General features: G+C 46.2%; 1 protein-coding gene across 1 annotated transcript; it reads left to right on the plus strand.

The window, feature by feature from the left end:
• Positions 1–629: 629 nt before the first annotated feature.
• Positions 630–15,369, plus strand: T265_12914 (hypothetical protein; the record flags this gene model as incomplete). Its single annotated transcript, XM_009166222.1, has 4 exons — positions 630–1,657; positions 10,441–10,985; positions 11,715–11,990; positions 14,576–15,369. Coding segments are annotated over 4 exons (1,680 nt in total), but the record flags the coding sequence as incomplete, so codon positions are not given.
• Positions 15,370–17,896: the final 2,527 nt, after the last annotated feature.

A 17,896-nucleotide genomic window follows, 5' to 3' on the forward strand; every position in this document is an offset into this window, starting at 1 on the left:
TACTGCCTTCACACTCCTGTCGCAGAGGACAGTACGACTTTACCCCCAGACCGCCTCGTAGCACGATTACTCGTAATACGGGGTCTCGCTGCTCTTGGTCTGGTTGCTCCCCTTTGGCCTTCCTGGCATGGTTGCACCTTGTGGAACGAAGTTCCAGCCAGTGTAGCCCGCGGGATCGTTGCAGCACTCAAGCCCGACCACCACGTCAGGGTGGCAGCTTTAGGTCGGGATTAAGAAGTGAGGAAACTTCTGTGCTCCACAACGCAAAATATTGACGATGGATAAACATTCAAATCGATGCATAGCTTTTTTACTGCAGGTATCACTAAATTTCCAAAGAACGTCTTTATATTTATTAGAAAAGTAGGGGTGGAATAAGTATTGAATGGTAGCTTCAAACTTTTAATTTCGCGTCATACGGATGTCCTTTGCAAGCCTTGCTGGCTCTTATTCTGTATTCCAGCATCTAGGGCATAGGTTTCATTGTCTTGATGACATGTCTTGTTAGTTTGCAGTGTTTTCGACTTTATCCACAATATATCTTTACTAATTTTCACCCGGCTCTTCCGAGCTTGTTTCTTACCTCCTATGATCACCTGAATTTGTTTTCTTCATATTCTTTTGAACAGTTTACCAGTCATGCCACGTACACTTAACAATAGAAAAAACAAGGAGTATGTATCTGCTTTGTTCAGTGAATACCTCCTTCGCGACCATCGGAGCGATTTGTTGCAAATTTCAATGCAGTCCACTGCTCCTTCATCGTTGTGGTACATTTCAACTACCTCTGTGAGTTCGACAACATGTTTTCTGAGCTGCTCTTGGTCAAACCAGAGAACACACTAATGTTGCTGAATGAGGGACTTCGTGCAAGCTTGTCTTCACATGAGAACACAAATGAGCCAGTGCGTGCTGACTTCGAGTCATTCGTACACGTCCGCCTTACCGCACTGCCCGTCATTCCGGAAGTTCACAGGACAACCGTTCCCCTATCTTCGGACGTTGGGAGATTTATCGCTTTCCGATGCACAGTTAGCCGCGTTGGACCAATACAAGTTCTTCAAGGACGTGCAACTTATGTTTGTTCCAAATGTGGTTACAGATTCCCAGTGGATGCATGTTTCGAGAACCAATATATGATAAAGCCTCCCCGTTACTGTCCTAACCGTGATCCGCCATGTGGTGCCACGTATCTAAAACCTATTGCGGACAATGTTGTTTGCGCGAAAAACTATCAAGAAATACGAGTCCACGAGCGATTTCGTTGTTTATCTGTCGGAGTTATGCCTCGTTCCATCCGCGTTTGTCTAGAAGATGATTTGGTGGAAACGGTGAAACCAGGTGATGATGTAGTAGTCAATGGTATTGTCACTCGTAGATGGCAAACACCACGGGAGAATTCACCGTGTGATATATCTTTGTGGATTAGAGCGAATTACGTGGAAAATTTGTCAGAATTAAAGACATGCTCGACTGCCGGCTGAACGGATAATCGATTTTCAGTCTTTTTGGGCTCGAACTACTAACTTCACAGAAGCATTGGAAGCGAGGAACACATTGTTACGCAGTATTTGTCCGGATGTCTGTGGGATGTACCTGGTGAAGTTGTCCCTCGCTCTCATGCTTGCGAGCTCGCCAGATTGGAATTGTTCGTCAGGTGAGTTTTATACATCATCACCGTGAAATATAGTCCGATAATCAGTTGCGGTTTGAAGGGCCTTAGTACACTTTTGCCCCATATAAACCGAATGCTGCCTAGACAGCAATTATTTGCTCTGTCGTGATTAATGTTACGTGCAGAATACTCCGAATCAACATATTAGATCATTAGGGCTTGCGTGCATCATCACATTACCCCTATCGAGTTACCTTATTCCCACTAAGAAGGATAACTAATATCCTACACGTTAGCATGTTTGAGTGTACAGGTGTACTCGTGTTGACTTATGTGATTTCCATCAACGGCTACTCAAATTGCTATACCTCCCGCGATGGCGGTTGTGCGACAGATCCGGGTGCCGATTAGTGCTAACTCACATATTCAGGTTTTCAGTTGTTCCTCTTGCACGAAATGCAGCATGTTAATTGTTGCTTCACTCACACGCTCTTCCATATTACTCTATGTTCGCAGCTAATCGACGAAACAGCGGGAATCCGTAGATAATTTGCTGGTAAGNTTACTCTATGAGCTAATCGACGAAACAGCGGGAATCCGTAGATAATTTGCTGGTAAGACTCATGGTAGGCTGGAATCCGTCTCCGGATTGGCTTGCCACATCGAAATACTCAGGTGGGCTTCTTCACACCACGGGTATCGCCACACGTTTTGCGCTGACCCGCGCATGTATTCACATGAATGTCCCGTGTACAAGGTAGATCCTGCGGAGCAGTACCTGAGATTTAACAGGAGAAAGTAGTCCTATGGAGATCAGCATACCCAACTGGTGACCCCTAATTATCAAGTCGAGTGCTATCTGGCACTATTTTGCGCAAGTTGGTGGACTATCGGGAGAGACAGATCGATGAGAATCAAGCTGGGTTTCGCTCTGGTCGAGGAGGCATCGACCATACCTTTACCTTGAGGCAAGTTCTTGAACAGCATCACTCCTTCAAACGTCCCGCGTTGGCCTTTTTCCTTGATTTGAAAGCTGCTTTTGATTCTGTCAGTCGTAATAAACTTTAGTAGTGTCTAGGGAGCAAAAGTATCCCTTCCAAATCCATATCATTTATGAGGACACTGTATGCATACGAGTATATGGGAAGCTTTCGCCTGAGTTCGTTGCGTCCAGTGATGTTAGACGAAGTTATCCTCTCTCACCTTTCCTCTTCAACGTTGTCATTGATATACCGACCGAACTTTCTCTGCCTGCCTCTGAAACTTCAGGAGTCGAAAGGCTCCCTTGACTTTCACACACAGATATTGAATATGCGGATGTTGTTGCTTTCCGTGGTTCAGATCCTTCCCAAAGAGACGATTTTGAATAACCTGGATAACTGTGCCGCACAGTTTGGCATGTGTTTCACACCTGAAAAGTGTAAAGTGCTGCTACAAGACTGGGTGGGATCAAACCCACACATGCTTGCAGGTAAGCCAACCGACGTGGTGGATAAACTTGTCTACCTGTGCTGAATGGAAGCCCCGAGAGTTGGACATTGTATGACCTGAGAACAAAGTGCGGAAACACCGACTGGTAAACTTAATCGGGTTGGCAACTGCTGCCTCTCTGGATGGGGACCCTGGGACTCGTCTCACCAATGGTTAATGACACTGGCAGAAATAGCTCAATTGAGCAGTCAATGGCGCTTGTGCATCAAAGCTATCATCTTCAATGCGTAGCTACTTAATCCCCGAACTAACTGAACATGCCATCGCCTCCAAGGCTTAACTTTATATCCCACACTGTCCCGTTTTCTAGTGATCGAAATTGTATCAGCTGTAACCAATGTGCCTAGGGTACACGGTTTATAGCTGATAGATTGAATTGACTTGATGGAGCCCTCTTCAGCCTCGGGAGTGCCTGAGTGCCTCTCTTTACTCGAGTGTCATCGTGCTCCTGGTCCTGACAACCTTTCGCCCACCGTGTTCAGGGATGGCAGTGAAATCCTCGGCTAGTGTCTGTCTAGCATATTCACGCCAGTCTTGGACAGAGACTATCCCAAACAACCGGCGTCGCTCGATAATGGTGCTCACTACATGGGTGTCAGTTTGACTGCTGTTGTAACAGGACTCCTTGCACCACTGGTTCTTCATCATCTCACGACCACACGCCAATCATTGACCTGTCAGCATCACGCAGAATTTCGTGCGGGTGGAGGCTTTGCCGACCTTTATCTTCACACCCCATCAGATGTCGGAGCAACGCCCTATGAACAGATGACCCACAATCTTAGTGTTCTTTGACTCCAAGGGTGCGTTCGACTCCGTCGATTGGGCAGTACAGTTAACCACACGCTTAACAGGGTTTGTCCCAGACCAGGCCTAAGGCTATAACATTCTCATGGTGGTACGACTTCTTCGCTGCAATGATCCCGCTGATTACAGTAGCTGGAACTCAGTTTCTGAGGATTCGGTCATGCCAGGAAGACCAGCGTGGAGTAACCCAACGAAGAACAGTGAGTCCACATACAGTGAGAAATCGTATTACGAGGCAGTCTGGTGGCAAGTCGTACTGTCCTCTGCGAAAGGAGTCTAAAGGTAGTCTAAAGGTGTCTCCTTTAAGCGACCACCATATCTGTGTTTATGGAAGCAGCGATGCTACCTTCCTCTGAGGAGTACGGGTTAGAATATGTCGGCATTAAGCCTGCATACTCCAGCGGCCCACTGACTGGCCGTGATCGCCGGCGAATTCTTCAATACGTCCGAGGTACCTTTAAGACCAATGAGTCCGGTGCTGCTCAGAAGGCATCGGTTCTGAGCGGCCGCATTGTTAGTAAGACAGTAACGCCTTTCTCTCTGCAGCCAAGAGAGTCAAACTGTTGAGTCGCTGGCTCCAAAAACGGTCTTCCAAGAAAACCGTAACAACCACTGTCTCACGGTTCAGACTTTTGTGTCAGAGGCTAGGGGCAGGGTTCCCGAACAAGAACCCTACATCCTCCCATTAGACTTTTGAGTCAAAGGCCCAAGGTGGGTTACCTCAATCAAACGCCATTGATCATTCTGGGTAATCTGAAAATACCATTCACCCTTGCACCTATTCGCTGACCGACTTTCCCTCGCACACCCTTCACACTCATCGAATTATGCAGTACGATCAACCCATCTGCTGGTTCCCCAGCCATTGTTCCGCGTCTAAACCATCGCCCAGAAAAATAAACCAAAATAATCACTTACCAATCTCAAAAGACCTGATCCATATTACAGCCTTCGATGTTAAATAGAACAACGTGCATCTATTTTTGAAACCTTGCTTCCTCTCTTTGTCGATGTGTGTTGTGTCTACAAAGCACCTCGAGCCACTTAGAACGAGCCGATATGTTCCATATTCCGCTATCCGGGTATCCGGTGATCCTGACGCAATGGCTCGTGGTATGTACGGTGCGGGAGTCACACTCAGCCCCAAAGCTGGAAGCACCTTACTGGAATAGATCCCAATAAACAATCTGATTTGCACTGTGTGGTTATCTGGCTCAATGAAGTTCAATGCAGGTCGACGCGGTAAACGGTGTTTATTTGTTGTGGAACTTAGAAGAATGAGTTTTTATCAAGATGTATCACGACCGCTTCGGTCGGCAAGAAGGACGGATATAGTAATCCTGACGAGTGATATGAATGCCCAAGTTCGGAAAAAGCACAGTTAGGCAATAGATTTGGAGTCGATGCTCATCGTACGGATAACAGGGAGCAGCTGCTTCAGTTGTGTGCAGACCAGTACGAACTTCCAACACAAACGCTCACATCGCGTTACTTGGAGGCTACCAACCACAAGACAGTCATGGCCTCATTTGGACATTGTGGCTGTCAGTAGCCAGTGAAAAACCTCAATTAAAGATTGTCGTTCCTTCTCGGGTGCGATATTTGAACCCGATCGTGCCATCATGGGGCCTGATCGTCACTTTGCTTTTGTCATCATTTCGCATACTAAAGCAGAGCAGCTCCATTAATCAAATTCGACAGGTTTCAGTCGCTCAAAGATGAGCTGATCTGGCTGGAAACGTTGTAAACGCATAGTTATGCGGATGAAAAAATAGCTCTGACGTTGGATGGAAGTCAGTCAAAGAGACTATGTTCTCGGCCTTCAGAACTGTTTGTCCAACTCATCCAACTCGACCAAATGAACAGTGGCTACCGGCGATATCAACAGGCTTTATTGCTGCCAGCAAAGGCATACCAGAAACTAGCGACGCTGATGGTACACACAGTTCCCTCGAACACCGGATACTCAGAAGCTCGGAGAGCGACAGAGAGCACTCGTGGATTGCGAAGGACTGGGAGATAGAGAGGGCCTTTGCCACAAACAACAGACGCATTCTGTTTCAGCTGATTCGATCAGTACTCCAAAAGAAGACCAGTGTCAGTGGGTGATATGGAGAAACAACGGAACGGCAAACTCCATCAATCGTCGTCTTGACCAGTTGGATGAACACTTCGAAGAACACTTTATTTAGCCTGCTTCAACACAACCGCTGTAAGAACCCAGCAGGCCTGAATGAAACGTCGACACCAACCCACTGTTAACAACAGAAATACACCCTGAGATATAACTCCTTCGACGCAGCAAGGAACCCATTCTGGATGGCCTTCTCCCCGCACTCTTCGAAGAAGTTGCTCAGGTCTTGGTAAGCAGTGTGATGACCATACTTCATCATCATCATCAGCCTTAAAAACCGCGTACTTGCCGTGCAGTGGATACACTTACCATTATCCCGTTTACCGATGATTTGAGGAAATGGGGTATGTAACTACGCATTGGAGGCGGTAGCTAATAGAATTGATGCGCAACTAAAGAGTTGTTAGTGAACTTTTAGCTGGGAAGCTCTGAAGGGGAGCTACGCATTGAGGACGGTAGCTTGAATGTTTGGATGGATTGTGATCAGCTATTTCTTCCGAGGAGCATTCGATGTTCTTCGGCATTACTGATCCGCTGTTCCCACCAGACTCGGGTACTGCGCCGAAGATATCAATGGTCAAACACTGAAAACCCTTTGACGTCCTCCTCGCGCAGTGACCAGGTTTCTGCTCCACATACGCTACCATAGTGCCGGCGGTCCATAGAGTCAAAGGCAACTTTCAACTCAAGGAAGACAACCATTGCTGTGGGAAGTAATGCCGCTGTTTCAGAATCTGTCGGAGGGTGAAAATATGATACATCCTCTTGCGGCTTGGAACCCAGTTTTTTAACGAATCTGTCTATTTCTGGAACGAAAACAGAATGCCATTGGATTGGGGCATCCAAGTGTTCAAAGTGGGCACAAAATGTCCTGCAAATTCTATCGTTGCACGAGCTTGATATCCATCGCATGTTGTTTGCTTTCTGGCATCACTTTTTGCGCGTTAGTCGATTATCGTGGGAGACGAATTTGTGAGAATCCATGTGGGGTTCCCCGCCCCTAAGGATGCATCGGTCATATCTTCAAGTTGACACGGGTTCTTGAGCAGCGGCACTCTTTCAAATGTCCAGCGAAGGCTCCTTTTGATTCTGTCGATCGTCAGAAACTTTGGTGGTGTTTTGAGGTCAAGGGTGTTCCTTACAAATTTATATCCTTTATGAGGGCATCATACGCAAACTCATGTGGGCAAGTATGAGTATGCGGTAGGCTTTCGCTTGGGTTCACTCAGTCCATTGACGAGACTGCCCTCTTTCGCCTTTCTTCATATTTTCTTTATTGATGTGTTGCTTCTGCCTGCCTGTGAAACATCGGGGATCGAAGTGCTCCCTGGGCGTTCACTCAAAGACATCGAGCATGCTGACGATGTTGCTCTCCTTGGTTGAGATCCTTCAAAAATGCACTGTTTGGCATGCACTTCCCACTTGTAAAGTGTAAAGTGCTGGTACAAGCCGAGCGGGATCGAAAGAAGAAAGAAAGAGCGTTCAGCTGCAGCACCCTTTCGGTGCCTAGCTGCCATGCCACCCGAAGGAAGCACGAGGGCTGGGATACTGCCAGGTTGCCCATGCCTAGACAGGAGGAAGTCGAGGGGCGGAGGTTGGATTCGAACCACGGACCTTCCGGTCAGTAAATTCGCGCTCCAACCACTTGGGCCATCTCGCGGGATCGAACACAAGAGTCATGCTTGTAGACGAGCCAGTCGACGTTGTAGATAAATGTATTTACCTGGGCAGTTGTATAAGCTCCGGTGAACTGGCTGGAGATGAATTTACTTATCAAATCTGGAAGGGCAGCTTTGTCAACCTCGGACACCTATGGTGCTGACGTGACATCAGTTTGTCTGTCACAAGTGCAGAGTTTACTCCTTGACAGTGCTATCCATACTGCTTTGTGGATCAGACACGTGGCCTCTGCGCGCAGAAACATTGGGCACAGGAAGAATAAAATCCCTCGGATGAGTGAAACGTCTTAGAGGTCTTCACTCGATGAGCCAGTCACCTCGTAACCATGCGGTGTAGTTCTCGTGAGGGAAGGATGATTGGTGCTATATCCTGTATAAGTACGAGTTAGTCGCTCGTGACCGATGAGTTATGCGTAAATAAATAGTAAATTAAGTTTTCAAACTACCAGTCGGGATGTCGTGGGCTTTGAGTTTCGTGAGATGCGCATTGCTGATGATTACCTGTAAGGATAAAACAGCTGTACAACGCTTCTCGAATTCCAAACATAGGTTGACTTTACTTACTGGAAGATACTTCATTTGAAAGATTCCGAATTCCCCACACTACCAACGGTCGTATCACTTCCCTCTATGCCGTCCTGTGCTTCCGTTTCCCATATCATGTGATCCATGTGAGCGGCTCTTAGACATTTGACCTGAATATACAGGCTTCATTCTGCAAGGTTCCGTTTCTGTGGGTCATATAGAAGCTGCTTCGGATTCTTGTCTGCAAGCATTTTCCAGTCACCGTAGAGGGTCGAATGTGATTGTTGCTTCAATCACAATGCATCCATCTGATTATATGTGTCTCCGACACTGGTTCGATTCATTAAACACCAACTACCCGCTTCAGTCGGTGCATGTAGAAGCTGCTCAACTGTTGGAGGTTGTGCTGATACCTGGTCAGTGCTTCAGCGCCTTGCAAAAGGTCATCTAGAACCCCCATAATCCAGCTTATTACCTTTTACCAGGTTCAGGTTCCTCCACGCCAGTTTCTCGGGTTTTACAGAAGCCACACTAGCCTCGGAAGATTGAGACCGCGACCCACAGTAGACGGTCAAGTCGGCTGACGATGTGTTTCTGGGGAATCCGAAGTTTGCCCAGTAGCCCACAAACTGTTCCAGTCTTCATGTGTTTGCTGAAGACCTCACCTGGCCTAAAATGGTACGGAACGAGAGTCTCCGGGTTGGTGCTCAGAACACACTGCGCTGCGGCGGGCGAAAACTCCTCAGCTACACTGCAGTTTGTCATGCGTATGTCCGAACAACAAATAATCGTCCGCAATGATGAAGTGCGGACCTTGGTCTTATGGACCAGATTCCTGGCACCAAAACAGACGTCTGTCAAGCTGATACTCGAACTGTAGGCCAGCATCGTCCACGAAAACAGCCTCACCTTGGGTTTTAGACAGACAGAAAAAGGAAGTGCGGATACACCCTTTTCTTACGCCATTGGGACTTCCGAAGTCATTTGAAGTCAGCGCATTTTTTACATCTTCGATTTTATTCCATCACATAGGCTTCGGATGAGGTTGATGAATTTATATATACATACAATGACACGGGCATACAAACGTGCATAGTCATGCCTGGGTAATTGTAATAACTCAGACGAAGATGGAATGAAATCCGTGTAGAATATCAGAGGCTCATATCGCGTTTTTCCATTTACATCCCTTATGGCGTGAAAAAGCACATCATGTTAACTGTGTTTCGCGTTTACCAAGCTACAGTATGGGATGAGTTGTGTAGTTCCATGTGTATGTGTGTGGCTTTCTTGGGCAGATGTTTTTTGGCGTTATATCGAATGATTCGTAGCGTTGCAATCAGGGAACGATTGTTCGGTTGTGAAACACAAAACATCTACAACTATAAATTGCATTCGCCCAACTGTGATTTTCGCATGCGTGATCATCGTCTGTCGATAAAAGAATTGTTTTCCGTACCTCCAAAATGGCGAAAAAATCGAGGTGGTCAACGTGCGATGTGGCGGGAGGTGAAAACGTGGGAACTCAGTGACTCTTGTTTCACTTGTTTGGGAACATTGGAAGGAGCGGGGTCTAACCAGTGTCAATAGTGTTTGTGCTATCATTTCCTTTCCCGATTGTCTGCCTGATTGTTTGAAAGTACGAGCATCTCAGAATGCTTTCGACAGGCTAAAACCGTGTCCCTTCTCAATTCAGTCTCTTTTCTCTTTGGTTCTTAATGTAATCAAGTAGACTTTGTGACTTTACGGTAGTGAAGCTTCACTCTCAGCGCTAACTTTGCTGTATTTTATAATGCTGATGATGATGGCTGGCCAACATATCGAAACAAAAGGTCAGTTAATCCGCAATCTGCTCCAGCCACGAAGAGGGACTAAACTTAATAAAGTCGAGAAATCAGAGCTGATGATCTTGTCATGCAAGCCCAGTTTTCTGTAAACGGCTACTTTTACACTATTTTGCGAACTAGTGACTTTTAAAGTCGGTTTTGGTATGCGCTATGTGGTGTTACCTAAAGTACTTTTCGGAGTTTATGCAAATAAGTGGGCATCTTTTTCTCGTTCCTGCACCAACGATCCGACTTTCATATGCGTGGTATGGTGATTTACCCTGTTAGGCTTATGGTCGTTTTAGCCCAGAATGTCTTTTAAACTAGCATGTGTTTCGATGTATGGTTGTTCTCTCATCATAGGTGATGAGAAGCCGAGTGCCGCGGAACTGAAGCCGCGCATTCGTGGAAGCCCCCATATTCTGCTTGTTGGAGATCCTGGCACTGCAAAATCTATACTTCTTCGTTCCGCGACAAGTCTTAGTAACCGTGCGGTACTGACCGCTGCGACTGTAACAACAGCTGCTGGCCTGACCGCTGCTGCTGTTCGAGATGCTCATGGGTGGAGTCTAGATGCCGGTGCCCTGGTCCTCGCTGATGGTGGTCTTTGTGCGATCGATGAATTCACGGCTTTGCAGGGAACGCACCGATCCGCAGTTCACGAAGCCATGGAGCAACAAACCATTAGTTTGGCAAAGGCTGGTTTGATCACCCGTTTGAATTGTCGTTGCTCCGTATTGGCGGCAGCCAACCCACCACTGGAGGATAGTTCACGTTCCGATGACTTCGGTTTGCCCACCTCACTTCTGAGCAGGTTTGATTTGATTTGGCGTCTTGTTGATCCAATGGACTCAGTCGCCTGGGATCGAAAAATTGCCGATTTCATCTTAAAGTTAGATTCTAAAGCTGTGAGTTGTCGTCGTCACTTATGTTTTGGAAGTCGTTCTTCCTGTTTAGGAATGGTTGCTTTCTTGTCGCACTAGGCACAGAAGGTCACGTAAATCAACCTCAAGATGTAATAGAGGATTTCAGCTGGAATCCTCTGTTGGCTTAGGTGACCTGACAGCGTGTTCCGGCCCTTTTCATTGGCCGGGCCACATGACAGTTCTATATTCGTTTCATTTAAGGGAACCGCGTTTGCGTGTCCAATGCAAAGTGTCCTGTTTCACTTTCAGACGCCCCTGTTAGAATTGCGAATTTTTAGCAATCCGGACTCCGTATTTGATGGGCGTGTAGTAATAAACTGAGCAACTCGTTCAGGTATGCTTGGAGGTGGCGTTCTTCTCCAAAAGCAACACATGTACGCGCTACTCAGTCGTTTGAGGGTTTACGGACATTTCAGTACTAGCGGCAGCTTTCTGTGTACGACTGACTGCTATATCCCTTTAATTTGCAATCGGTCTAAAAATGTGTTTTTACTGCACCACTATCAACTTGCTAGCTGGTGCCCGGGATAACTTAGAGGGTCATTTGAATTTAGGCCTTTTATTGTGCTTGTGAAATGGCGAATGCTCTCCTTCCTAGAAACTCGTTCTCATGAACCGTTCGCCAGTACAACCTTTCATGGCACATTTTCATGTGGTTTTTAATCTCCTCTTGTTATGCATCCATCACACCCTGTTTTATATGTACTTTAGGATTCTCACGTCAGCTCTAAACATGCTCTGTGGCCAACCGAACGACTCAGGGAATACTTCACGTGGGTTCGACAGGAGTTCAAACCCCGACTATCTCCCTCTGCCGCCAATCTGTTGCAGCGTTATTATGTATGGAGACGTAAAAGTATGGGTTTCTACGGTGTTAACTGCCAGAATGGTACGCAAGGGCGAACCACTCTCCGTCTGCTGGAGAGTCTTGTGCGGTTAACAAGGGCACATGCTCGTCTGATGGCTCGGTCGGAGGCGGGTTCTGAGGTAAATGAACTATATCATCCGCTCTTATCGTGGCGCGCCTTCACGTTGGCAGCTCTTCACTTCTCCCATCCAACATAGCTTGAGTGCCTTCTAATTTTTCAGTGGCTTTTTGCATCTATGCTAACTTAAATTTAGGCTTTTTGTCCGGGTTTCCATGTTAATAGTTCTTAACTAACGTCTTGTAATGGGCGATGACTTGGAAAATTATGGCGTGGGGCGGGGGGAACCGCAGCAGTATGAGACTGTTATCGGGGACCGAATAGCTTGCGGTTTTACTCACTGAAGACAGGAAGTTAATATCATGAAGCAGAAGAGCCGACGGTTTTTGGTGATGCCGCCATGTATCTTCAAAACTTCTTGTATACTCCATCCTTTGGCAACTTCACAGAAAGAAGTCCTAGAATTCACGACTGATGATTGTGCTGGCTACTTGTCCTTTGTGACTGTTCACTCAAATAATAGTCATAATAACAATAATAATAATCATTCATCTGACACCTTTTCGGTTCCTAGCTGGCATGCCACCCGATGGGAGTACGGGGAGATACTAACATTAAGTTGCCCAAGCCTAGGCCGGAGCGATCGAGATGCTACGTTTTCGGATCAAATCACGAACCTTTTGGTTAGTAAGTCAGATCCAGCCGCTAAAGTAGCTCGAGCTGGTCCATTCAAAAATTGGTGGTGTATCAGAGTGGGTTGAGTGGCTGAGTATTCTTTTGGCTTTTTTCAAAGCTGACGCGGGAAAGAATAGGTATGGGTATGGTAACGGCAGTTCCTAACATCGTCAGTATGACCTAGACCAGACTATCTTTCCACACAAACTCTTCCTGGTTGTGTTCAACGATGGACGTGTAATCCTTAGTACTTTTCCACTTACTTGCATCAATTTGGGAGAATGGAACTCCTAGCAAACTGGGACAAATCAGAATAGTACTTATTCACTAGAAATGCATGTTCCTACTAATTACGGCAATTTCACTGGTATCGGACTGACCTCTTGTATCAAGATCCCCATCATCGTGTTAAGGCATCACGAGAAGTTAGAATCCATGGGAGTCAAAACAGAATTACTGCCGGGAAGATTTAGCGTAGACTCTAGACAGCTCACAATCGATCTTATTCGTCTGTCTGTTCTCCTAACCAGGCTTATGCATCAAGATATGTCGCGGAAAATTCCGATTACCGTACGCATTTCGTGAATCTTTCGGAGCTGGACCATTTTTTCGTGCCGTCAAATTTTCCAACCCACCTTTTCGCTTTGCATTTCAGGGCAAACCTCTTTAGTACCAGGCATTAAGCAATCGAATTTAAAGTAATTCACTCTGAGCATCTCTGTTTTTTAATGAGCGGTTGCTATTTTCCTTAATATATCGACGGTTACTGGTGAACAGCTCAGTAAACTTGCAGTCAGGTGGAAATTTTGCCAAGTTGCATTCAATTATGGCGAGGTTGATCTAAAGCAGTTTGGGCTTATTGCATGGCATTTTGAAATCTCAGTTTTAGGGGTGGGACGGATCAACTTGTGGCCGAAGGCACCATCTTGCAGAAATGGCCTTAAGGATAAGGAAGAAGGGTCTGTGATAAAATAAGCTCCGTATAGTTAGGCGTTCTTCGCTCTGCCGACCAGTTCTGGGGAATTTACGCTCCATCTCGGCCATTCTGCTGTATACGGGTGAACCAGTTAGCCCGTTGAAGCTAGTCTGTTGTATTTTGCGCGGTGGTCGAGCTATGAGGTTACGCCTGCACTGAGCCTTGCCAGACTACGCGATAGGAGAGAAGACAGAGAGCTGGGGACACGGCTGTATTGCCAGGACTAAATATACAGAGCGTCTGCGTAAATATATAGGATGACTAATTGGTCAAATATGGTCGTTCACCTGTTCGCTCCGTACAGCCAATAGTGGTGTTCCGGTCGTGAACATTCTCAGGCCCACTATGCTGGTCGTGTGTTGCTAAGCCGTTTGGTGAGAGCCGCCAACTCACCTACTTTCCGGACGTGTCGTACCGATAGTGACCTTGGGGATGCGTCACTCTCTGCGCATGTACTTTTTCTTCTGTCTGGGCGCGCCCTGACATAGTCGTGACGAGAAAATCTCACAAGTCCACACATAGGGTTCTAATCATGTAACCGTTTATCGTTCTCTTATCTTGATCCGGCGCTTGTGCTGCTAACAACATTTTTAGTTCTTCTGAAACTCCTCTGCCAGTTGGGAAATTCCACTTGAAGCATTCCCATACTAGCTGTCTCGTTACGCCGTTTCTGTCCGACATGTAGGATCGCCCTCTTTGGCGCACTTGTTTGTTATGGAGACAGAACCTTAGAAGTGTAATAGATCCTAAAGACCCATCTACCTGGTCGCCGCATTAAGTTCGGAGGAAGCTCTAGCAGTTGAAATCGAGTACAAGTTATTATTTTCAATAACCTCTGGGTTGAAGGTTGCCGTTCATTTCGAGTACGCAGCCTGGTTATGATTTCGAATGCAATGCAGTTTGGTTGTGCGGGACTCTTACATTGCCAGTTTAGCTGCGCTAAGTTTTCGCGGTGTGATTCCTCGGTTCTACCGTCTTTCCATTTTTGTCCACAGGACGCAGTCATTGTCATAGGTCTCATGGATGCCTCACTTCAGTCCACCACAACCGGCGATGACAGTCGTGCACTTACAGATGCATCCTATTGGATGAGTACCCCGGAGGCCATCGTGGCTGCTGATATTCCCACCGATTGCCGGAAAGAATTTGGGGACTGGGAACAGGCAGTCCGTGCGGCACTATCGGAAATCAGTACTGATGGAGATTTGCCGGATGTTAGCGAAGATGAGGTGGAGTGTGAAGAAGTAGATGAACAAGTGAAAGACAGCTTGGAGGCCTTCTCGTTGTCGGATAAGGATATGAAGGAGAATTCCGTATTTTCATTAACCGCGGCTCCGTTGTTTTCGTCCACTCAGTTGGCACCCCTCCATTTATCCGTCCCTGGTTTCGAGGATCTCGAATTCGGTGCGTTCGAACAACAAGAATCTGTCGCTTTGGACAGTAGGCCGGTAGTCAGCCGTGTGGTCTCCAGCCGATCACCTGTTGTAAATACAGCGTCGACTGCACATTCGTCTCCAGAACTCCCATTCCCAAGCCCACGGAAATCAGAAACCAAGAGTGAACGTCAGCAGCGAATATGTCAAAAGCTTTCAAGGTTCTCAGCGAACGTTGCTTCGTCGAAACGCCATTTGACCGAAGAGCATTTCCCTTTGAGTGATATTTTACAGAGTCCTCAAAAGCCACGCGATATTTTATCCGGTTCCTCTCCCGATACGAAAAAACCAGCCTACGAATGCACACTCTCTTCTGACGTCCGATTAACTGATTCTGACTTTGAAATAGATTTATGATCTCACTTTTTTCATGTTACTCTCTTGTCTTATAAACCAGGATGTAGATTCTCGTCTGTAAGTGGATATAGCTGGCCGTGATGTAACCGATACACTTGCCCATAGTGCTCGACCGTCTTCCTTATAGAAATCTCAAGTTTTTAGGTGCATTTTAATGAATTCCCTTCGCAGTGCTGTGAAAACATAACACCATTAAGCGACTCAGTAATCTCGGAACAAGCTAGCCTGTGAACGTTGATACCTGTTGACAGATTTCGGCATTTTCCGTTTTAGTAATGTTCTGCCGCATTGGCTTACAGTTGGGTTTATCGATTCGGGGAAATCCTTGCTGACCGAATTTCATTGTTTCGACGATTGATACACTAAACCAAGCCCAACAAATGTGGTGTGTGGAACAGTAGCTTTTCACTAGTTCAAGTGAACATAGGATGTTTACTTGATCCGTTAGTTGTTTGCAGACTTTTTCACCAAACGGTTATCCTTGGTAGTACTTCGCAAACCATAGCAACAGCGCGTTCCGCGATAAGACTGGTATGTACCAACTTGGACGGTCCAGTTGTGGATGCATGTAATCGAGCGCAATAATTTTAATAAGACCTTTTAATTGGACATTTCGCTTTCAGAAGGATGACGGCAATCGCCACATGATCTCACTGTTCCCCAAAAGTACCATTTATTTCAGTTAGATGGTGTTTGGTTTCCGAGCGCAGTGCAGAAGAGTGAGTGCCAGGCCAGTTGATCGTGCAAAGTACTACCTAGTGTACCTTTGGTTTATTGATTGAAGCAATTCGAGTTTTTTCACCACCAACATCTGACTTCAAGAAAAAACACAAGTCGCCAGTTAGCGTTCGTCTTACTTCAGCATTTGGTATTTCATAGACTCACCTTTGACGTTAATATGTTTTCCTGTATTTTCATGAATGCATGATTTAAAACTTGATCCTACGTGATAAGACTTTGAAAATTTCAACTTTGCTTTGATAGGCAGTATTCGGTGCAAGCTATTGCAATTACGTTTCGACGCTAGTTAGTGGATATTGATTGCGTCTGAAGAGTTCTGCTTTGTTAGACGATAATGTTCAATGGAATTTCTGGGGCTAGTGGTTGAACTTCCTGTCTGCTCACGTTTCGGCGCATATCCTCCTCTTTGGTTCATTGTGCGGTGGAATGCTTCCAGAGCGTTTAAAGCACGGCGACGCCTCACTATATGGGAAAATTTCGCCGGTCTGATTCACCGATAAATGGGAAAGCGGTTCATCTCTCTATTCGTGGTATTAATGTTGAAAGCAGTTGGAGAAATCCATTATTTGCAATGAAGTTGATGCTACCGGGGGACAGCTGAATTCCAGCGGAATCTCATTGATGGCATCAAATATGCTGCACAAAGACCGCCTCATGTTTCAGCTGATAAGGTACCCGAGATATCACAGTCTATTTACGTGACAGAACACACTACTCACAAGGTTACCGAGAACTCTTCAGTACCCCGCGACCGATTATGCCCTTCTTAAGGGTCATCACATAAGCAGTCCCCGAATTTCCGCCAATTTTATGTTCTGCTTGAACACCAAAGTGTACACAAGTGACGAAATGCACTTATTTCCAAATTAAGCTGTGTGTGCTGGAACTGGAAGCGGCCTTTGTGCAGTACATGTAGTTGATTGATATTGTAAACGTGAGATACATCTGGGATCAAGCTAAGTCCCCCGTTTAACATCAACCGAATATGTAAGTGAATGTATTTCAGCTACGGCTCACATTTGGTTCTCAAATAGAACATAAAGTTCACGAAAACTCGGAGACTGCGTGTCTGGTGAGGTCCAAGAAGGCTAAAACCGATCACCGTTGAAGAGTATTCAGTCAGCCTTCAGTGCGGATATTTGCGGTGCTCCCGTTGCCTGCAATATTATGAATTCTTTCCTGGACTGTCTTGGAAAATTATCTGCTCTTTTTTATGGTTAAGACTTGGCCTTGGGCTTCTGGAAGCGTTGTTATTCAGCCCGGTACTCTGTCAGTGGTGAGCATAAACAGTGAGACCCATCACCAGTTGTAAAAACCGCGCAATTGCCGTAGGGCGGTTCTAGATGCCACAGTTTCGTTCACCGATGATTCGGGGAGGTGGGGTAGCTAGCTGCACATTGGAGGCGGTAGCTGAGATAACAATAGGGAACTGTTAGACAGCGAATACTTGATAGTGAGAGCGCCGTCTGTATTGGTTTTAATTTAAGACATTCAGACACTTCTGGCAACGAAATCCGCTCACTAAATTGGAAAAAGTTTGGAGCCGATTGAGTAGACATAGTTCCAGAATGGCTTGGTAAACAATCGGTGGATTTTTATTTGGGCAACGTTCCACTTTTAACACAACACATACACTTGGCCTTTTGTCAAAAGCGAAACGTTGCCCAAATAAAAATATACCGATTGTTCACCAAGCCCTTCTGGGGACACATACACTGGCCTTTTGTCAAAAGCGAAACGTTGCCCAAATAAAAATATACCGATTGTTCACCAAGCCCTTCTGGG

Source organism: Opisthorchis viverrini (assembly GCF_000715545.1).
Source record: "Opisthorchis viverrini unplaced genomic scaffold opera_v5_23, whole genome shotgun sequence".
Taxonomy (NCBI): Eukaryota; Metazoa; Platyhelminthes; class Trematoda; order Opisthorchiida; family Opisthorchiidae; genus Opisthorchis; species Opisthorchis viverrini.